Raw genomic sequence first — 23,532 nt, forward strand, 5'->3', positions numbered from 1 at the left:
GCTGTTTTGTTAAAAATTACACATCTGTTGCACAATGAGACGCCCTCTTTGGGCGTCACATGTGACCCCCAGTGAGGCGTCTCTCTCCTAGAGAAGACGCCCCAGTAGGGCGTCACATGTGACGCCCAAAGAGGGCGTCTCATGTGCAACCTATATATACCTCACTTTCCTTTTTTCACTCCTTACTCATTTACCTCTCCAACCTCTCTCTAACCGCGGTTCGTAGCGAAGCTCTGCCAACGTAGGTAAGGTCATAATACCTCATATGTATACATTTAAATTACAGTGGTAGTTAGTAATACATGTTAGGATTGATTGTATATTAGAGACTTGGAACATTAGGATAGTCACTTAGAAATTTTGTGTCATGCTATGAATGTTGTAATGATATAGTAATATTATTATTACGTAGTTATTATTATTACTTATTTTTAATTATGTATTAGGGTTTAGCATATTAATTAGTGATTTATAAATAGTGTTAGAGACTTTGTAAATTTCGTATGTATGATGTTATTAATGCGGGAGTGCATAACTTTGTAGTTAGTTAAGGATAATGGCTGAGTCATCATCTTCTTCGGGATCTGATTCGGATGTAGAGCCCACCGATCCCAGCATGTGGATCATACCTGGACCCTACAGGTGGGAGGTCCTTCGTCAGAGGACGCAGAAAGGTCATATTTCACAGCGTGTGTGGAATACTGAGCATGTAAGAAAGATTAAAACGAGGCGTGGGAAGCCACAAGGGGGCCCACCTACCGGTGCTATTCCACAGGTTGTGGAAGAGTACCTCAGACAGGCGGGTTTCATACATGTTGCCAGGATGCAACATATCCAGGTATGTTATTTATGTCGTTTTGTATTTATGTAATTAAATAATGTAATTCGTTAACACGTGATAACTGCGTAATTTATCACAGATAGATACATTTTTAATTAGTGCTCTGGTCGAGAGGTGGAGACCAGAGACACATACCTTTCACATGATCCAAGGTGAGATGACGATCACCTTACAAGATGTGGCAGGCATCTTGGGCTTGCCGACCGACGGTACTGTCGTCATCGGATCGACCTCTGAGGATTGGCACGCTGCTTGTGCTGGTGTTTTTGGACATGTTCCAGAGGCCGGTGAGTTCCATCATTCTGGCGACCTCTGCATCTCATTCTTGGATCGACATTATACCCGGTGGACTGATCATGAAGGGAATCATGCTGCCGAGATCTACTTCACAAAAGCTCACATTGCGCGGATGTTGGGGACTTGGTTGCTGGCGGACAAGTCTGGAGGTAGCAATTTTGGTTGTCGGCTTGTCCCGTTGCTAGGTGGAGGATTTGAGGACATTGGCCGATTCAGCTGGGGATCTGCAGTTTTGACACACTTGTTTGTGTGAAGTGACAGATGCCCGTCGAAGCGACATGGGTGGTTGCCATATTCTCCTTCAAATTTGGGCATGGATACGATTCCCACCCATTGCTCCACCCCTTCCTCCTCATCCACAGCCGGGCACACATTATGGATGCCGGTATGATTTATTTACTTCATTTGATTTCAATAATGTATGGTTAATACTGTATGTACTAACTGTATACTTCTTGACTTTGGACGATTATGTATGGTTGATAATGTTTTTGATTGACGGGTTTAATGCTGTACAAAAGTTTAAACCTTATGAGGTCACCCATTATCGGGCAACATTGGACACACTCTGTAGAGATGAGGTTTGGTGTTAGATACTTACGGTGTTGTTATTTGTCTATGGGTTTATTTTTTTTTGTAACTCTATATATTGTTTCACATTTTGTTTGTAGGTGGTGTGGCAGCCGTATATAGAATATGAGTGGCTTGACGTGACTCCAGAGCAGCAGTATCTGTGGCTAGCTCCCACACCTATTATCTACTTCCACACAGTTGAGGCATGTCAACCGGATAGGTGCATGCGACAGTCTGGTCTTAATCAACCCATCCCGGAAAAATCTAGAAAATTGAGAGGAATACATGATCATACTCTACGGGGGAAGGTTGAAGAGAACTGGAGACGTAAGCTCAGGGCTCACATTGATCGATGGAATACTAGGATTCAGCATATTGTACTGCCACCTCCATTATATGGTTTGATGTCACCTAATCATGAGTACATGGAGTGGTTCAGAGAGAGGGGAAAGCGCTACATATCACGGAGGGCAGCAAAGATAGGGCGCATGGTGAGTTTTGTACTTATTTTACATTTGTTTCAAATTACAACTAACATTTTTTCGTAATATGCAGATTGACGGTCTTGAAATGCTGTATCATGCAACAACGGCGGAGGAGTTTCCTCGATTTGGACTACAGTATATCCACGAGGAGATAGGCCGAATTATTGGGATGTTTCGTGAGAGTTCACGAGTTGATGAGCCTGGACCTGAGGCACCCCCCGTGCAGACTCAGCCTGATCCTCAGTTGATCGTGGATGTTCCTCGTAATAGACGGGAGGGACGGGGATTAGGACGTACACGTGAGAGAGTTGCTGCTGAGCCTGTCCCGATTATAGCACCTAGACCAGTGGTCGAGACTCAGGGATGGTTTAGACCTCCAGCATTTGGTCCTACTTACGGGTCACAGCCGATTTATCATCACGGATCGCAGTATGCGGCAGGTCCTAGTCAGGCGGCGTCTGAGCACCCTTACATGAGCGGGCAGGAGCCAGTTTTCCAGGCTAGTCCGATGGCTATGGCAGGAGCGGATCCGGCATCCTCACAGCCTGATTTCCAGCCCTATTCACAGGGACTTGATGCCGATTACCCCTTTTGGTCTGCAGAGGACACGATGGAGTTGTATCGCTCTGTAGGCCTTGTTGCAGAGAGCCATGACAGTGGGGAGACTCTAGCCACGGATTCTCACAGTCAGGGACACACCCCTTTTGATGTGCAGGACCATCAGATGATTTCATCCGTGCGGCGATGGATGACTTCCACACTCCACCTCCACAGGACCATCAGGGTGACCCAGTCTGGGACAGACGTATACTACCAGATAGGGATGCACGACATAGGCCATGGCCACCGTGGTCCTAGTTTCATTGACATTTTGTTTATTCATTATGTTGTGGACTGTTTCATATTGTTATTATTTTGTTCTTTTGTATATGTCATATGAGTGTAGCATGTTGTTATATTGTGGACGCTACATTATTATATTATTTGGACTATTCACTATGTTTTGGTTATCGTTCTTTGCGGATTTATATTACGGTAACTAACAGCATCAGCTAATTAATAATTCAAGCTTAAAAACATACATAAACGGAAAGTAAAAAGTCCAACATAACGGACATTACAATTCATGAAATAACATAACCAACAGCAACAATATGAACATAATATGCAAATCATTCGTTTCTCCCACGACTTGGACATCGCCGACGATTATGGCCGCGTTCCTTGCAAAGTCCACACCTGATACGGCTCTGGCTTGTCTCAACTTCATCCATCTCGTTGCGGATGCGAGTTGACTTTGGACGAACTTTTGCACGCAACATAGTACAATCAGGAATAATCTTTGCACCACTAATTTCAGGTATTGCTTCCTCGTTTCTGATTGGCTCCCACGGAAAAGAATAAGCCTCGACCAAGTTATTTATCAAGAAGACGTCGTCAACGTAAGTGAACGCACTCTGCCTAACACTTAACGCAGCAGCAACAGCGTGACTACATGGATACTTAAAGGCCTTAAACTTTCCACACTGACAGTATCTCTGTGGGAGGTTGACAGAATATGAACGTTCCCAACCTGCGTAAACCTCGAATACAGTATGTTCAACATTGTATGCACGAACGTGGTGGCTTGTTGCATCTACCTGGTTCTTCTTGACCAATTCAACAACATGTTTGGAGTGACGATGAGCTGATTGAAGTTGTGCAAGAGCATTTGTTCCTCTCTCAACAAAATATGCAACCAATATGCTATATGTATGCTTAACCAATGCTGTTATAGGCATATTTCTGGCCCCCTTCAAAACCCTATTGACAGATTCAGCCAAATTTGTTGTCTATGACCGTACCTCCGTCCTTCAATATCGTAGGCACGCGACCACTTTTCCTTAGGAATCGCATCTATCCACTCAGCAATTTGAGGACTACTTTCATGGAAACTCGCAAGATTCCTTTCAAAATCAACCATTGCTGGAGTATAACCTGCACAAATTGGACATAAACGAATTAAACATAAATTGACAGTCATAATGGAAAGAAATAATTAAGCATTCAGTCAATGAGTATACCTAAATTCTTTAACATCCGCTTCAAATCTTCATTTTGAAACTTTTGATTGAAGATGCTTGCAATATGACGAATACATAATACGTGATACGCATTTGGCGGCTGCCAAGTAGGGTTATTTTCCACAGCAGATATTATGCTTCGATGCCGATCGGATATTAAACATATGTTTGACATCGTAGTCACATGAGCACGAATATTAACGAGAAAATAATCCCATGCTTCCAAAGTTTCGCCTTCTACGATGGCAAATGCGATCGGTAAACATTCATTATTACCATCTTGGGTTGTGGCCACCAACAATTTCCCTTTGTACTTTCCATATAAATGTGTTCCATCAATTTGGATGACGGGTTTGGCAAATTTGAACGCCTCACAACATTGTCTAAATGTCCAAAAAATGCGATGAAAAACCTTTTTTCCAGAAACTAAGCTCTGCTCGGCATAAAGATCATTAGTTTGTATATGATAAAATGAACCTGGAGAAAAGCGAAGCATGTATTCGCACCACCTTGGTAAAAAAGCATACGATTCCTCCCAATCACCGTACAGAATTGCCATCGCTTTTTGCTTCGCATACCACGCCTTTCTGTACGAAACTTGAAAGCCATATTTAGCAGTTATCCTTTCTTGCACCAAAGAGATTGACACAGATGGTTCAGACTTTATCATCCCTACATTGAAGAGGATATCAGTGCCTCAATAACATCGAACAAATTTAATTACACATTTGTGGTCAATCACACATTTAAAATACAAAAAGGTACCTATCACGAGATCTGCAATAACGTTCGCATCAAGCTGTCTATGACCCTGGGAAATGTGCTCATTCACACATTCGTGTTTTCCACCCCATCTCGTTATTTTCCAATTTTCACGAAACACCGGTTTGATCGCCCTTACGCGCCACGGACAACCTTGATCGTACGCACAACATTTCATGGACAACTTTGCAGGCGTGCTCTCAATTACAATGGCTTCTTGATGCTCCCTAATAAGGTTGTGCTTAAGTGCCATTTGGACATCTTTTTTTGTCGCAAATTCTTGATTGACAAATAACATGTCACCCAGTTGCCACGGACCTTGTATTGAAGCCGATCCAGACACCGAACCATCAGTACATGATTCTTGTTCGCTCTGATAACTCCAATCAATGTAAGAATAATGCGGAATTCCTTCCCAAAAAGGAATAACATCTGTGTCACCTGCAATTGCGGGTTATAATTTTTTAATACGAACTTACTACTAATTCAGGCAACATTAAATCAGTTATTTATTCTCGCAGTATACAAATGGGAACAATTACCTTCTTGTGGAATACCAAACGGAGCAGACGCAACGTCATTCAACGGCGGCATTTGCGCGACGACTGGTTGATGGAATATTGGAATTTCAGACGCACCCATCTCACGAGATTCATCTCCTTCTGAAGCACTAGCATCCTCCGCCAGAAGATGTTCTTCCATTGCCATATTTTCATCGTCATCTTCGTCGTGCATTTTCCAAGTCGGATCATTTTCATCTCCCTCAGAAAAGATACCAACTGGAGACGCATGAGCGGCAGGAGAAGCTGGAAGACAGGGAGAATTTAAATAAACTGACCTCACCGGTATGGGAGCATTCTCCGTTGCAACGATGTCGACATACAACTCTAGAAAATCTGTCCTTGACTGGTTGCAAAATTCTTCCATTGTCATCTCCAAGTCTTCATCGTCAAGCACTTTCAAACTAATGTATTTATCACCTTGCCACACCCTTGTCGTGATCTCAGTGATACATTGGTTGTCTTGAAGACTTAACTTCTGCCGAATTCTCTGATACAATTCGCCAATGGTTGTGTTGCGTTGGATACGTGTCGGCCTTTTTTCACCTTCGAATATGACACCTCGTCGACCTTCTACCTTCCTACCATTGTAATATAACACAACACGAACAAAATCAGGATTTGAACTCATTTTTAAATAGAATTACAACTAAAATTCAAATACTAAATTAAAGATAAAGAAATGTTGGTGGAGAAGAGAGATATGAAAAGTGAGAGAAGAGGTGTGAATTGAATAGAGGGGGTGAGGAAACATATAGAGCACACATGTGACGCTAGTTTTGGGCGTCACATGTGACGCCCAAAACTGGCGTCACATTGTGCAGTAGATGTGTAATTTTTTACGAAACAACATTAAATGCGTAATTATTTTATTTAAATACAATATTTTAATTTTTTTGCCTTGGATCAATTCTTAAATTAAAACAAAGCCAAGCAATTCCTATTTTAGTTTAAAACCGATATATTACTCTTAATATTCTGTACACCCTACTGTTATGTCTGCTTATCAATTCCCTCCAACCTCCATCCTCATCATCCCCGCTTCACAAACCACTTTACGATGGTCAAAAAATTAGTGACCATTATTATTATTGCTCGTTAGTCGTTTTAAGTTAATGATTTGGTAAAAAAAAAAAATTTTAATAACAAAAGGTTTAGAGAGAGAGAAGACATTTGCTGACACTGAATTCAACTTTGTTCATGTTATTTATCATAATCAGTATAAACCTCAACTGTCACCTCTATCTAGCTCTGCCATTGCATCGTCGAACATGTACGGTCGAATTGATAGGCCCCTCATCTTTACAAACAATAGGAATCAAAATTTTGAGAGAATCTCTCAACAAAGGATCATATTATCTTATATTTCTAACAGCAACAGGCATCATCATTTGCTTTATGCACGTAATTATTGCTAACCCTACTCATTTTAATTCTACCCCCAAATTTAATACAAAGAAACACTTTCCCAGGGCCATTTGATTTGTAGCTGTAAACCTTGCTCGATGCTCAAGCTCAGTTATCTTGCGAGTAATATATGCTACGTATCAGGTTTATATCATCGAACCAGCGCTGTAATGTCTGTAGCCTTAGTATATCTCTGACGTTGGATAGGTTTGAGGGATTCACTTGCTACCTATACCTACAGGTGAACAGATTCAGTTAACTTTGGGGCAAGTCAGGAACTGCCAAATTCCAATACAAAAACAACGAGTGTCTGCACCCAACATTACAAAAAAAAGGAAGAACCGGAAATAAGGAAATAGAACCCATTCACAACCTCCATGGTTCATATATGAATACATGGCTCTGGCATATTATTTGTCTACTACTTCAGGAATGATGGCTTTGCCCAAATAAACCTGTTGCAACTCCTCTCTCCAAATCTGCAAGGACAGCAATCATACTGGGTGATTCCCCTTCACTTCAACAGATAACATAATCAGGAAAATATTTGTAGGTTTAAAGTAGATTTTAGTTTTTAGTGTACACCACTTTTGGTTTTTGGTCCCTACCATCTAGTAACGATCCTATTTTTTTCACTTGTTTAATTTTTAATCTTTATAGTTTCTATTCATCAAAAGTAAATTGTCCCTATTTTTTAAGAATTGGTCCTTATAGTTTAACTTATTAAAAAATTAGCCCTTGAAAGACTAAAATCTTAATAGTATAACATTATAAAGACCAAAAAAAATAGTTTTGCTAGAACAGATGTTAAGAATTCAGAATTAAAAAGTACTAAACTAGGAGTAGAAGCAGCAGTTGTAGTTTCTTTTTTAAGTAATTAAGATAATTACTAAAGAGTAAATTTTATTTGAGTCCTCAACAATCCCAATTTGTTTATATAGGATATTTCAACCATACATGAAAGGCCATCTAACATAAATTATTAAATTCAGAACCACAAGAAATATTAACAGAACAGAACAAGTCACATTTAGTACAACCATTAATAAACCCATACCGTGTCACGGAATTCCAACCGGATGTGAGGAACGTTGGTTCTGTGAATGTCATTTCCATTTGGCCCTCTATGGTAGTATTCCTTACCAATCCAATGTGACTAAAACAAGAAACTGATCAGTTGAGAACAGGTAAAAAAAAACTTTATGGTGCGTTTGTTTCAGCTTTAAAAAGGTTTTTATGAAGGTAAATTGGAGTTTTCCCTAGAAAAATATATCTAAAACTTTAAATTCCAAAAAAGTCATAGGAGGAAGCAGAAAATAATAGTTTTATCCTCTTTTCATATAAAAAAATGTGTCAAAATTCTCGCAATGAAAAATTCGAAATAATAAATAATAATATAGTACACTAAGATAATCGTAATAAACATTGATATTTCATATTCAGTCATGCTCGTCTATGACAACTCTTAGTGGCTTTTCCTAAAATACATGTCAGGATAAGACTAAAACACAGTATGCTTTGAGAGTAAGAGGATTTCATTCACAGGAGAGTTAGGATAAGAAGTGTACCTTTAAGGCATGTGAGAAACCTGATTGATAAACCGAATTACGGGCAATCTCACATAAATCACATGAGCTCAACTTCCACACCTGTAAACGAAGAATAGTGTCCTAACTGTAAGAATTGTCTGTTTATATGCCAGGCAAAGAGAGACAGAGAGAGAAAGAGAGAGAGATCTCACGGAAGCAGCTATGCTATATTCTTCAACCAATGGTTCCTTTGTCAAGTGAATTTGGAGTGGATCATCAGTAGAAAGTGAAACATTCAAACCCCGTAAGAAGAATGTTGGAAAAGGATTCCGATGGTAGTCTAAGAATAGGGAGTTATTGCTCAAAGGAGACATCGCCAGCCCAATCTGATAACAAATGTTCCACTAGAATTAATTTAACACCACAGACATCAAAACCAAGTAATCAATTGAAAATGGGACCATACCTGGGCCAAATAATATAAATATTGAAGCACGGGAGATTTTTTCAAATTGATTCCATGTGCAATGTTATGAGCCGTAAGAAAGGTTGCAGCAAGGTGGTCAATATCACCGGCCTAAAGCCAATCTGATGCATCAGGTTTCCATACAACAATTAACAAATAGATAGAGAAAATATATTCCAATGTATACCTCTCCAGAATGTGGACGGAATTTGATTGTTGTCATTCCCTTTGATTCACGAAGCTGAGAAATATTTGTATTAGGTTAAGTTTGGTGTGTCAAAACAAAGTCAAAATATTCAAATCCTCATTATGAAGTTAGAGGCAAAAAAATTTTGGAATACATAATCGGTGTTCTATGTGATTGAAAGCATGTAAACAATGTCCAAATTCATTGCATCGGCTAATCAAATTATGCAATTACGGTAATTAGTAGAATTGCGATTTTCATATTTGTTACTTTTTGGCTAATATAATTCAATCTCCGCTGTGTATATCCGATAGGGGGGTTGGTGCGTTTAATCCGACAACCCAATCCAACCCAACTCGTTTTTAGGACGGGTTAAAGCGAGTAAACCTGCGAGTCGGTGGGTCAACCCGAAGGGTCAGGTTTTTTTAGTGTTTTATTTGTCATGTCAAGCTTTTGTGATATCCAAAAAATTTATGTCAATACTCCTATACAAAAAAAAAGAAAAAGAAATTACTCTATTTATGACAAAGATTATCGATATATGGAGCCAAAACGAGTTCTTTGAAACTGTTAGACTGAAAATTAACATACATTATGCTTGTGATTGGAAAAAATGAATGGGAGTGTGAGATGAAATTAAATAACACTTAAAACTCATAAAATATCATTTAATTTTAATATTTTATTATATTTAATTATTTAAACAGACTGACTTGCCAACTAGTTTTGGATAAAGGTGTAATTGATGTCGATGATGATTTAAACGGGTTGACCCGCCAATCTGCCATAAAATGGGACGAGTCGATATTTTCAAACCATTTTTTTAAAGGCAAGCCAACTTGCCCCGTCCCATTTTTGTTGAGTTGAGGCGAGCCAACCGGTTTTGCCACCCCTAATATCATTTAAACACATTGTCCCCAAACGAAAATCATTTTTCCGGAAAACTCCGAATTCCAGTTTCCACTGTTGTGTTGTCCTTCTGACAGCCTAACACATCTTCCTAGCCACCATCCATCATTGTCCAGCCACCATCCAACGTGCTTTCCGACAAGCAACACCACCAAACTTAGCACATACTCCAAGTTGTCAAGATCCCTTCCCACATGTTCTTACACACCAGGCGAAGCTCTTGGATCTCACCCATGTGCTGCTGGATCTCACCACACATGGTAGCATGGTGTTCTGACCACCGTTGGGCTTGCCTCTCTGTCCTCTGCCCGGACCTGTACTCATTCCCTCCATTCAGCCTCTGGGTGGACATGTCCCCCTCCAACAATGCCATTCTGATGCTTGTTGAGTCGTACTCTACTTTTCTGCCCAACCCAGGGGCCCATCTAATGGCTCCGAAGATACTCCAACAAAGTTGGATGAGATCAACTATGACACATGGACTTCAAATATCAAACTTGGCTCATTGGACGAGACTATGTTCACCACCACAGCAAACTTTGTGTCAGCTAAGAAGCACTCTTGGTGGACACCCAACTACAGAGCATCATCAAATCCACCATCCATTCTTGAAACAGATTTTTGGCGCTTACATCACTTGTGGGTCAATTTGAAAGCTGGCCAAGGTTCTTTATAGCAAGGATACTCAACATCTTTGTGGGTTTTGCCATAACCTCGTAAGTGTCTTTGTCCCAAGAAGTTTAAGGGCCTAGTGTCTGCTTATTTGGGGATTGTTCATGGGACTGGACTATCCATGATTTCTCTATGAGCAACTGCCCCCTTCAAAGACAGCAGCAAAGGAACTCGAGCAACAGAGAACCTTCTCCATGATACTATCCCGATATGGTTTTCCTTTTGAAATATTCTGCCAACCGTAATCAAATTTATCCCCACGCTGAACATGACTTCCAATATGCCTCCTCCTACAATTGATATCTCTGCACTTGCATCTTTGAGTGCTGATCATGATTGCAACCCCAACAAATCTCATCCAAAGTGTGATAAAAGTAACAAGTTAGGTGACACCATTGATAGGTGTTGGAATCTCATAGGCCTCCATCCTCAAACAAGTTATCTAGTTTGTCTTATGAGTAGTGCTAACTTGGGAAACATACCCGTAGTCTGTTTCCCACTCACATCTCTAGTCGAGATAACTCCCCATTTACTTTAATTCATTCCAATGTTTTGGGTCCTAATCTTTCAACAATTTAATCATGAAATAAAAACTTAATTTGTTGTCACTATCAGTACTCGCATAGTGATAATGCTCATTAAAACTTATTTCAAACCTATCTTCACAAGACGTCTTATGCTCATACCCTTCAACAAAATGGGGTTATTGAATGCAAAATCTGACACATCATTGAAATCATTCAACTCTTGCTCCATGAACACGGCCCTTCTCATTACCTCAATCATTGAATGCCTTTCTCTATCCTTGATAACCTAATACCTACGTCACTCGTATGTTATTTCCCCCTATGCATTCCTTATAACTTCATGTCTTCGATTCTACATACTTCGTTTACAATGCTAGTCTTAGTCTTGAAAAACTTTCGACTAAGTCCCTCAAGTGGATCTTTCTTAGTTACACTTGGTCCCATAAAGGTTTACCATGATTACACACCTATTCTACACCGACTTTTGGTCTCAATTGATATTACCTTCCTCTTCCTCTGGTTTTTGCTGAGTTCAACCTATCAGAGTTGCCTTATGTTACGGACATACCTATCCTTTTCCATCCCTTGCAGGTCTATCATTGTTAGCAACCGAGCATATTCGTCTTCCAAATGTCAATGAAGTCATCATGGACCCTATGCCATTTCCTCAACCTACTCTAACACTATCTCCTAAAGCCAAACCTTCCCATTGCTCTCCAAAAAGTATATGTCTACTTATAGCCCTTTCTCCTCCCTATGTTAATTTGAGTTATCATCGACTTTCTTCTTCACATTTTGCTCGTCTTTTTCCCTTGTTCATTTTGATTGCCTATTCCTAAGACTATAGGTGACACTTTGTCTCATCCTTGATGGAGACAACCTATGATTGATAAAATGTGTGCACTTCAAAGCAACGGTACTTGAGACGTCATTCCTCATCCTATTGAGACGTCTATTGTCAGTTGTTCATGGGTCTTTGAAGTTAAGGTTGGCTCAAAATGGTCAACTTGATTGTCTTAAGGCTTGTTTTATGGCCAAATGAAATTCACGGGTTTTTGCCTTGGATTATTTAAGATACCTCACCTGTGGTGAAAGTGGCCTCTATTCTCAAGTTATTGTTTATGATTATTATTCACCACTAGCCCATTCATTAACTTGGATATCAAAAATGCTTTTCTCCATGTTAACTCGATAAAGAGGTGTATATGGAGCAACCTCTTAGATTTGATGGGGTGAGGGGAGCCTTCTATACTTGTTAGTCATCTTCACAAATATATGTATGACCTTAAACAATTTTCTAGGGCTTGGTTTAGAAGGTTTTGCACTGTGATTCAACGGTTTCGTATTACATTGAATGAGGATAACCGCTATATTTCCATTTAGCTCAATGGTGCATATACTTAGTTGTATGCGTTGAAGACAATGCCATCACAACCAGTGATTACCATGGCATATCTCAAATAAAACATCTCAGCCTTTACTTTTGGATAAAAAAAACTTGAAAAACTTCAATACTTCTTGAGAATAAAGGTAGCATAATATAAGGATGGTATATTCAATGCAAAGCCTGTTAACACTCCTATGGACCCAAATTCTAAGCTTATGCAAATCAAGTGGATTGATTTCTATAAGGTTACCATGTACAAACAAGATAAATTGTGTGTAGAAATCTCAATCCCTCAACTTTGGTGAGCACATCATTTGCACACTTAGCTACTGCATTGTTGGTATTCCTAGGCCATATATTTTCATATTCAATCAGCTAATCATATATTAACTCAAAGATTCTTGGAAATTGCTATTTGTGAAAGAAAAGAGACCATATGCGAAAAAGTTTTGAAAATTCAATTTACCTCTTCCTCCCTATCCCCCCACCCCCTAGAAAGATACAAAAGATAAGTTGGAAAGCTAAACCACCAGTTCAGATATCTCTTTTGCGGTCAAAGTGGTAAGTCAATTTCTAAATTCATCAAGTGAAGGATATTGGGATGCAACAATTGATATCTTAAACTACATTAAAGGGGATAGGTTACATGTGTAACAAGATTGGTGAATATGACCTATATGCTCTAGAATGAAGGGGAATGTCAAAAAGAATGTAAATAGTGTCTAGATTCATTGTATAGGCTAATCAAATCATGTAATTTCAATGGCGATGAACTTTGTATTTATTATTCTTTGGCTATATATAATTCAATCTCTGTTCTAGTTGAGACACATAAATTTCATCAAATGTCTCTCGCTTTCTTTTCCCATTGGTCACTAGAAAAAAGATTATGCATATAAGACTATATGAAGTGATCATAACAAATGCTAGCGTTAACATAATATGATTAGAGAAATATACAACTTGTACTCCAAAAAGAGAGAGAGAGAGAGAAATATACACCTTAAGCTAGAGTCAATAGCTAAGCAACCCAAAATTGGTACAGAAATGTAAAGTTATTCAGGAGGAAAATTATGTACCTTGTTTAAGGTGTAAAGATTTGCATAGCAGTAGTACACATAGTATGAATATGCCGGATTGAATACGTTAGTCCATTGGGCAGGTGTAGGCATGTGTTTTGTTGGCCGCCTTTCAGGTTTGCTTTCATCATCCACCAAATCCAACCCAACAACCTAAAAATGTGAAAAACAAATAAATAAAAAGCTGGAGAATTAATACTATATAGTAATTAGTAAGAGAACAAAGCAGCTGCAAAGTCAACTTGTGCAATGCATAGTTGTAGTCATTTACACTCCTTTACATATTTAATTAGTGAGTAGGTAATAGAACTCAGTTCTATTACTAGAAGTCAATACAAGTAACCATAAAGGCAAAACTCCTACAATGTAAAAAGTAGAGTCTACACCCACTTCGGTCCTCCAAAATAAGTGTTCAGTTTGGTCCTCCAATGATGAATACACCAAAATAGTCCCTTTCGGAGGATCAATTTAATTTAAAAAATGACATGAAGGGCTGAAGGCCATTTTTAAATATTTATGATAGGAGGAACAAACTATTGACACTTGTATCTTTGTAGGACCAAAAATGGGTGTATAAAAAGTAATTGATTTTGAAGAATGTAGATGAACACCCTACCTGTTTCAAGAAAACATGCAGTTGAGGATGTGAATCGGGGTCAACAGTAACCTCAAAAAGTGGAATGAAGATATTGTCAAGCATGTTTTGGAATGAGGTCACAATTCCCATTTCTTTGTATATATTGTACAATCGTGGAAGCTGCAAGACAGAAATTATAAGAACTACCATCACTTGCCAACACTGTACAATCGCCTGAGCAAATAAGCCATGAAAGGAAAAGTTCCCCAAATACTATTAGATATTTAGCACTCCCAAGAGGAACATCAGAAAATGATTTATAGACTTTGGGAAATGTTTAGCCTCAAAAACCTAAATAATTGAGAACAAAAATGCACAAATTATAATATGAAGCTGAAAACAGAAATTGACAACAAATGAGAGTATTGATTTATGCATGAAAATTAGGTGAAATTGACAACAAATCTTTTGCTATCACCGTGAGGAATAAAACTGATATGTGGTTTAAGCAAATAACTAGAGAGTACCTGAATTAACCAAACAACATTCTCGCTGTACAATTCATTATTTACTATCCAACTGGCTAGTTGGTCCCACTCACTTTGCTTCCTACCATATATAGATATTCTATATTCTGCCATCTGTGAATAAATTAGTTACAGAAGGGCATAAGATAACAAACATCAAGAGGTAAAGAGCATGCAAAATCAACAATCAGGAAATGGTAAATTATTATCAACAATAACAACCAAGACTTATACAGTCAGATGGCAAAATGGAAAATCATTATGAACTCATACATAACTAACACCAAATTCTATTGCTTTTTAGTAGTAAAAACAAAAGAAAGAAAGCCTTATCTTTCTACTAGTTTCACTAGTGTTTAAAAACATGAACAATAGATTATTATAAATATGAACCTCTCAATAATTTGGAATGCTTCTGAATTAACCAGAGAATAACATAAAAAGAATTATGAACACAAACGCTGAGTCTTAAGAAATGTTCTTGATATCATTTAACCAAAAATGTCTTTGAAAAATAGGACACCAAAAAAAAATATCTACCATCAAAAGCCATAAATGGAAATTGAATCAAAATAAAAAAGTATCCATGTTTATGGCAAAGACAAGTTTGAGGAATTAACTTAGTGAAATAACAAAGTACAAACCAGTCAATGTTGATTGCTTTTATCTGGAGCTTAGAAGCACAGATAGGGGAAACAAACACACAAAAAAGAAGAAGAAGTAGTGTCTTGTTAGAATTTTATTTGTTCTGACATGATAGAAAATTATATATACAAGGGTTCAGGAAAGCACCTGATATTTACTGGCACCAAGATCAGAAAACACTTGCTTTGTCAGCTCGCCAAGAAAACGACCTATTCAATGCAAGAAAAATAGTATGAGTACAGGTCAGTAAAGATGCTTAGAAATTAAAGACAATTAACACATTATAACCATAATCTCCAAAATGAATATTGTGACATTTTGATAAAAATACAAGTTACTTAAGCCTTTTCCATTTTTGCTTCTCCCACTACTTCATTAACCCACATGTGGGTGTTACTTTTAAAAAACAACCTAAAACTGCTTTCAAGGCTGACCATGGCAGTTTGAAATTCAAAATTCAAATTCAAACCTTATTAAATGTACACAATTTTCAAGCAATCTCATCATCCTTCAAGAGCATTCCATCTATATTAATTAAAGATCCAAAATTTTCTATTTGCACTCTTTGCACATCATTTCTCAAACAAATTAGTGATACAATACTGTATATCAGGAAATCAAGGTGCATCCATCTTATGCAAAATTTAGTCATCTTATATACGTAATCAATCACAGAAGGTATAAATAGTCGTAGAAAATCCAAAAATTTCTCTTCAACAAACAAAATAATGCCCACGACTACACAAGATCATATAGACAATGCTCAAAAAAAATATTCATCAGATTGCAGAAAATCATTGGACTAGAGATCCACCAAGTGTGTGTCTTTTTCTTTCAGATTCTATTGCAATAAACATGCAACCCATAAAAATAGCAGGTGGATTTGTCTAAAAATTTGAAGCAACCCAGGATGCCATGATTACTGATAAAGGCTGAAATTCAAGAAGCCCTGTTCAACTTTGGGTCATGCGCGCAAAAGAATCCCAGTGTGCTTTGAAACCCACCAACAGAACTCCTTGAATTAAACCGAAACACACATGCTAGTACATATTAACCCACTCACATATGTCCAGAAAAACCTCCCTACAGTGAATTTACATGCATGGTTTGGTGAGTTCAGGGATTGTATTGATGAGTTTCAAAGCACATGGGGATTTCTGCACATGAACCATAGTAGGATGAGGTTTATTGAATTTTTAACCTGTGATAAAAACCTCATTTCAAACTTTGAAGTAGAATCTACCAAGCAAAGAAACTCCACAAAGCCATGGTGTAAATCTACAACTTTGACTGTGGCTAAAAATAAACACATAGTTGGATTAGGATTTCGACTTTGTTATACCAAAAAATAAAAGTTACCTTGAATGAGATTATCCTGTTTGAGGAATATCTCCCTGAGCCTACTTTGACCACAAGGATTATATTTGAGATTGAATTTGTCAAAGCGATGAAATGTACTCTTGTCTGCGTGAACGTCCAAAAGGTCAACATTGAGATCATATCTGTTTAAAAAATGGTTCAAAAACAAGATTAATTACTGAAACTTATAGCTAGCCAATTTCAATTAAAAATAATAATTGTAATAGAAATTAGTAAAGTTCATTACCCAGTTAAATCCAGACTCTCAAAAACCTCTTTCAAGGTCAGATATGTCCCATCTCGAAATATAACAACCTGAAAAAAAGAAGAAAAAAAGTTAAAATTATACATATTAAGAGTATGCAATGTATATCAGCTTCCTAAAATATAATACCTGTAATAAAAAAGCATACTATGATGCATATGATATTTACTTCTGCACTTGTAAACCAATCATTTAAAGCATCCCTGTAATATTTCCTATTCCATTCATAGGTTGTAGTAATATACTCTGAACTATACTATTGCATTCCACACACAGTAAAGGATGCCCAAATTTATATGCTTAGAAAAAAAATGCCTAAGTTGTGATCTATCTCTTAAGCCTTCCAGTTCAATGACAACATCCGGAATAAAAAAAAAAAGGCCAATGCAAAATATGTTACTGCACAGCAAAAAAGAGATCCAAAGTATCACCTCATCAGGCTCTTTCCTCAGTTTTGACTTTATGAACCTTAGAAGATGTTTCTGATTCATGCATGCTGAATGGTGTACATGTGTATCAACTTTTCTAACATTATAGAAATCTCGATGTGGAGCACTTTTCTGGGCAAGAAATTCCCTATCCGCATTTAGCATCAAATGAAGATTGAATTTCTGAAATACATATAGAATTGTCAAACAACCACTAGATTCTTATCTGTAATTGAAATAGAATCACATGCTGCAGTTTATTACTTATATTAAGCAACTTAGACATGTATTTACTTGTTCTAGAAGATTAAGCCTATGATGGCATAAAGTTCTGATATTCCCTGCTGCTATGACTCGAAGTATCTGATGGAGGTCAGTGAAAAAGGTAGTTGCATCCGCAACAGGAAAAAGTTCTTCTTTGGCTGCAAGTAATACGCAAACATGCATAAGAATCACAGCTAGAGAGGTAAAATATGAAGTCTGCAGATAGAAAATTTCGTAGTTACTTACAGTCTCTATCTGGATATACATGAATAACCCCATCTTGCATTTCAAAGTAATGCTGTAGCACAACAGAAAAAATACTTGTTTAATCATAGTAGGATTAAATTCGGAGTCCAAGTTTTCATAGGTGAAAACAAAATTAAATAAAAAAAAAACTCACATCAGACTTTCCTTCAGGGGTGTAAAAGAATGGCTCCGGGTTAGGCTTTGGAGTACTGGGGTCAGATATAACTTCTTTCTCCCATGGAGCAACTGCTTCTTTAAAAACATATCTTTTTCTCATTTCAAGGCAGTCTTGAAGAATGATGTAGGCGTCAATTTCATCAGATGACGGAGCCTCTAAACAGAAAATATAATAATTATCGTTTGCTAAATGATTTTCTAAAATTGCAATCGTTGTCAGAAAGTGTTTAAAGGAAAGTAAATTCTCTGCATGCCATGAAAAGAACATATTTGAAGCAAATTATTTATACTCAAGAAAGAGAAATATTTCATAGTTCATACCAATAGGAGTAATTTTCAATCGTGCAAAAGTTTCTTGCTCTGGCTCTTTCCTAAGAATGTCAGCAGCTATTGGGTCAGGCTGCACACCATGCAGGTCACCAGAAACACTATGAGAACGGATCATACTTGAAGCAGTGATTGCCATCTGCTCTCCATTAGTATTAACATGATTAGGTAAAGTCTCATATGGAATTTTACCTTCTGGGCCCTGCATTCAGGTGATTTCAAATTCAATCTCAGAGATCATTCAATTTTTTTACTTTAGTGAATATAGAGCACTGCATCATTGACAATCAAAGCATATCTGAGGAGCTATGAAGCACCGACTCCGACGCGGCGTTTTCGATACATTCCAAATACGTTCTCGATACGACCATTAATTCGTCGATACGATACAATACGTTTTCGATACGCGTATTGGATACGTTGGAAAAAAAATTCGGAGTATCGATGCTTCATAGCTGAGGAGTAATGGGAAAAAGCTAGATTAATTCCAATTCCAGAACAAAGGTGCAAGGGCAAGGAGGCATTAAAAAAGGAGACAGTTACTTATCATCTCAACAGTATACTTATTTATATATAGAGAGAGGTACTTATCATCTCAAAATGTGCATATTAGATTATAGACTTACAACATTTCCATTTGTGTGCAGATATGTAGTATCCAGTTTAGCTTGCTCTGTCACATCATCTTCATCGTCTGATCCTTCCACACTTTCAAAGGCACTAGCACTTGCAACAGGAGACTTGGGAGAGGTAGGTCTTAAAAGACTTCTCTTAAAGGAACCAGGGTGTGCAGATTTTCCTGTAAGATACATATCTTAGTCAGAGAAAAAGCATTGATATTAACACTTTCAACCTGACAATCATGTATTTATGCAGGTAGTGTGTCAGAAATATGATATGTACTATAAAGTAAATACAGCAGTAACCCACTATGTATGCTATTGACTCCATACCCTTGCCCCCTTCCTCCAACACCATAAGTGATGCTTCTACAAGGTTTACCCAAGTACCTTTCCAAGGTTAAAAAATAAAAACAGGAAAGAAATAGTACATCGTAATTATCAGGACATTGCAAAGGTATATCAGTAACAATTAAAGAAAACAAATAAATAATAATTTCCTTAAAGAAAACAATTATCTTTAAAAGCTGTGTTTGGTGGAATTCCCAGATGAGTTATCAGAGGAAAATGGTCCAAAAAGACTGATCCGCCAAGAAGAATTACTCAAAGGGAATAAGCTTTTTCAGTCTTTTAATCATTTCAATACTTCAGTTTACTTCTCTTATACTTTCTTCTCTCTTTCATTTTCAATTTCGTTTTCAGATATATACTATTTAACCATCATGGAGCTCCAACACTCCATGTGACACAAACACAAGAAAAGAAAAGAAATTGATAAAATTCATTAAATACACAAACGTATTTTAAATAATTTCTTAACTGTTAGAAGTGTTAATAAGTACAGAAGTTCGGGTCTTTAAACTTTGGATTTCTAAATTGTTATGACGACCCGTCTACAACCAGCAAATGTTCTCACTTCTTTGTCTTTTTCTTATCCTTCCAGCAAAACTTTTCCTCTATTAAATAAATACATGAATTCAAATTGGTGTTTTATAATCTTTTCCTCTATCATGTGAACTTTTCTGTCAATAAGATATATATAATTGTAGAGCCGAAACAAACAAAAACACAACCAAATTGCAAATAACAAATACACAATTGACAAAAACTCCTTAATAGAAAGTCTCTATACTATACACAATCTAAGCTACATAAATCGATCAAAAGAGGCCCATACCTACAGAATTCAACACTACGTAATTGCCAGATTATAGCTCAACGAAGTACTCTCTCAAAAAGTAATCCCAAAAAGAAGGCCAAAAATCACACACCTAATAATTGATTAATTAAACCTGAGATCATAACTCAGGTGAAAGGTTTCAGCATAGTCCTACCTTCACGGAGCGTGTGTAGCCGCGGCAACCCTGGCGGAATCCCTTCGACGTGCTTCTCCTCCTTATCAAACCCGCCGGAGATCACCGTAACATCTGGCAGCGACGCCGAGGCACGGCGGTTATAGCTGTTCCCCCTCCTCCTCGCGCCGCCACGGCGCTTCTTCGAATGCTGCGGAGAATCACCGCCGTCGGAAGCTCCGTCCTTCTCCCTCTCCAGCTCCACCGTCCGGGCAAACTCCAGCAGCTGCGAGAGCGTCTTCCGGTGCATGTAGTACGCCGACACGGCCACAACAGAAGCTCCGACGAGCGCCGCCATGGCCAAATGCACCGCGTACGCATCCATGATCGCTCTCTCTCTCTATCCGAGTTTCTCTCTCTATAACTGAAATTGTTTTACGTTGTGTTGCTTCACGGAAATGGAATGGTTTGGGCGAAGAGAAAAAGGTGAAAAGCAATAAACCAAAACCCTACTAAACAGTGAGGGAGTGAGTTAAATGTTATCACGCTAACGATAGAGTTATTAAAACCGAGTGACCTCTGTGTTAAATGGAGACAAGTGTTGCCTGCTTTCCCCTATTTATACACGAACAACGCACGAGGACGTGTACCGTCTCTCTCTTGCTTTCTCTCTCTTTCTTTAAGAGAGATAGAATAATTTTAGGCAAATAATTATCTTATTTTATATAAGATAATTGGGTTTGGTGTTTGTCATTTTAAATGACATAGGTTATGTCATTTTAGGAGAGAGATAGACACAGAAAAATGGAAATCATGGAGGAGAGAAAGTGAGTGGTTTTTTTAATTTAAAATTCAAATTTTCTGTTCTATATCTCTCTTAAAATAACATAACTTTCTGTCATTTAAAATAACAAACATTTTTTCCAACATAATTATGTTATGTAATATAGATAAAGTAGTGGGGTCTATTATTTTTAAAAAAATAAAAGATAATAAACCCTATTATGTTATCTTTATTATAGAAGATAATTATCTTATGCCACAAAGTAGTGGGGTTGGATATGTGTTTGATTCCCGCTGAATGTATTCTTGGGGAGGGGGCTGAACCTTTAGCCATCACTGTTCCCCGCACTCCGGATTAGTCCCATAGCCGGCTCAAAGAGTCGAAGCTCGTGGGGATACCGGAGGGAGCCAACTCGTCTCAAAGAGATAATTAGGGTTAGGTAACTCCAAAAAAAAAAAAAAAAATAGATCTCAAAATTTTATGATATTAATATTTTTTTATTTTCTACATATATAAAATTATGTAAGTTTTCCGTAGGATAATGTAAGAAGAAGAAAGATAAAAGAAGTTTCCTATATTTTTATTTGTGTATTGAAGAGAAAATTATCTCTTATAATATAAAAATACTAATTCTTAATTTTATATCGTGTAAATTAATTTTTAATTTTATTTATTAATATCACATATAGTTTTTTTAAAAAAACTATTTGATTCATTAGATATTAATGGAGAAGTTAGTAATTTTATTATGCACCTGTGTATTTTTTCCTTTCTTATGAAATTTCGCTCTCAGCTTTTTGGTAAAGCGGAGGAATGGGACGAGAGGACAAATGGAAAAGGATAAACTAATAAGTCTAAGCCCTTTTTTTGTAGGAGTATCTTTTGTCCAACTTTTAGAGGGTATTTTAGCTATTTTCTTTTTTAACTTATATGTTTCTATTATTAATTATTGAAGTATTATTTTAACATTTATTATCAAGACTTTCTGAATGAAGCTTTTGATAATTAACGCATTCAATTTCATATTGGTGGCAAAAGTTTTAATATTGTCAATTTCATGATTAGTTTTATTCTAGAAAACCATCATTTTTTATTAAAAATAAGGGTTTTACTTTTTTCCAGCAATTGAAGAGAAAGCGATTTTTCTGTTAAGACAAAAAAGCAAAACCCACCGAATTTAAAATAAATAAAAAATAAAAAATGGTACAAAAATCGAAGTGAGGAGATCATAAAATAACAAACTTCTTGTGACATAAGAAAAAAATATTCGTAAAAATAATTGTCGAATTCAATTTAGAGATGAAATAAATTACGAATATAATTATTAAAATATTTAGGTCCTGTCGATGAAATTAAAAGATTTAGGTATAAAGATTTTGCTTGTGGTGTCCGCTGCATACTATCTTTTCATTGTAATTTTATAGTTATGTTAATGTGTATTATATCTTAAGAATTTAAAATTAAAATTGTCAAAATAAAAAATAGAGAAATATTTAAAAAAAATTAAAAGCATTTAATATCTTTAGAAATTAATATCATTTAATAATTGGTAATAAATGTTTCTTATCTTGCTTTTTTTTATAAATACTGAAAATTTCATTCTCCCCAATAATTGAGACTCTTATAATTCCAACACATTATCCTTCTTATTTTGGTTTTCGAATATAAGAGATAAAAAAATTCATGTTAAGAGATAAATAAAATATGGCTCACCATTTAAAAAAGAAAAGGCACTTTTTTTATGCAAATGCAATATAAGAAAGGATTTTATAAAAGTTATGTTATAGGAAAAGTGATTGTGTCATGTTATAGAGATTCATTTTTTGTGTCTTAGTTTTTTTGCTTCAAAAAAAACGAGTCCCACAAAATGTTGTGTGTACAAAAAAATGATTGTATTATATTGTATGATGAATATAAACCCCTATAAGAAGTTAATCTCATATAACATGAATATGATTTTTCTTTCGAAAATATTTCTTAATAAAACAATTAACACAATTATTAATTTTAATAATTACTGTTGATTTTGTTGACCGTAAACAAGTCAAAAGAATGTTTGGATCAACAGTGGAAAAGGCCACGAACCCTAGAAAAGCCTAAGAAGTGGGTGCTATTACATAGCTTGGATGGGAACAAATCTTTAGTGCTCTTGGAGTACTTAAGTAGGTACTTTCTTTTTTTAAATATGAAAAAGTTTGTAATATGGTAGGAAAAAAAAATTTGAAAAAAAAAAAAAAATTCCACATTTAAAAAAAGGGAACACTAAAGATTTGTCCT

At 36.8% G+C, this 23,532-nt stretch overlaps 2 protein-coding genes across 2 annotated transcripts; one reads left to right on the forward strand and one right to left on the reverse strand.

Moving 5' to 3' along the window:
* Positions 1-998: 998 nt before the first annotated feature.
* On the forward strand, positions 999-1,391 carry LOC133290564 (uncharacterized). The gene has a single exon (XM_061488659.1). The coding sequence runs from the start codon at positions 999-1,001 to the stop codon at positions 1,389-1,391; it is 393 nt and encodes a 130-aa protein (XP_061344643.1).
* Positions 1,392-6,767: 5,376 nt separating this feature from the next.
* LOC133290560 (AMP deaminase-like) lies at positions 6,768-21,040 on the reverse strand. The gene is made up of 20 exons (XM_061488655.1): positions 20,514-21,040; positions 19,186-19,358; positions 18,554-18,761; positions 18,210-18,388; positions 18,056-18,107; positions 17,840-17,967; positions 17,549-17,728; positions 17,100-17,167; positions 16,853-16,995; positions 15,641-15,702; positions 14,849-14,962; positions 14,361-14,501; positions 13,745-13,897; positions 9,171-9,224; positions 8,984-9,094; positions 8,730-8,903; positions 8,557-8,637; positions 8,046-8,144; positions 7,362-7,467; positions 6,768-7,223 (listed from the first exon to the last, which is right to left on the reverse strand). Exons 1-19 carry the CDS (start codon positions 20,854-20,856, stop codon positions 7,399-7,401), a joined length of 2,532 nt encoding a protein of 843 aa, XP_061344639.1. The 5' UTR covers positions 20,857-21,040; the 3' UTR covers positions 6,768-7,223; positions 7,362-7,398.
* Between the last annotated feature and the right edge of the window lie 2,492 nt (positions 21,041-23,532).

Source organism: Gastrolobium bilobum, unplaced genomic scaffold (genome assembly GCF_033153095.1).
Source record: "Gastrolobium bilobum isolate Gb01-03AN ecotype WA unplaced genomic scaffold, APGP_CSIRO_Gbil_v1 utg7671, whole genome shotgun sequence".
Lineage (NCBI taxonomy): Eukaryota > Viridiplantae > Streptophyta > Magnoliopsida > Fabales > Fabaceae > Gastrolobium > Gastrolobium bilobum.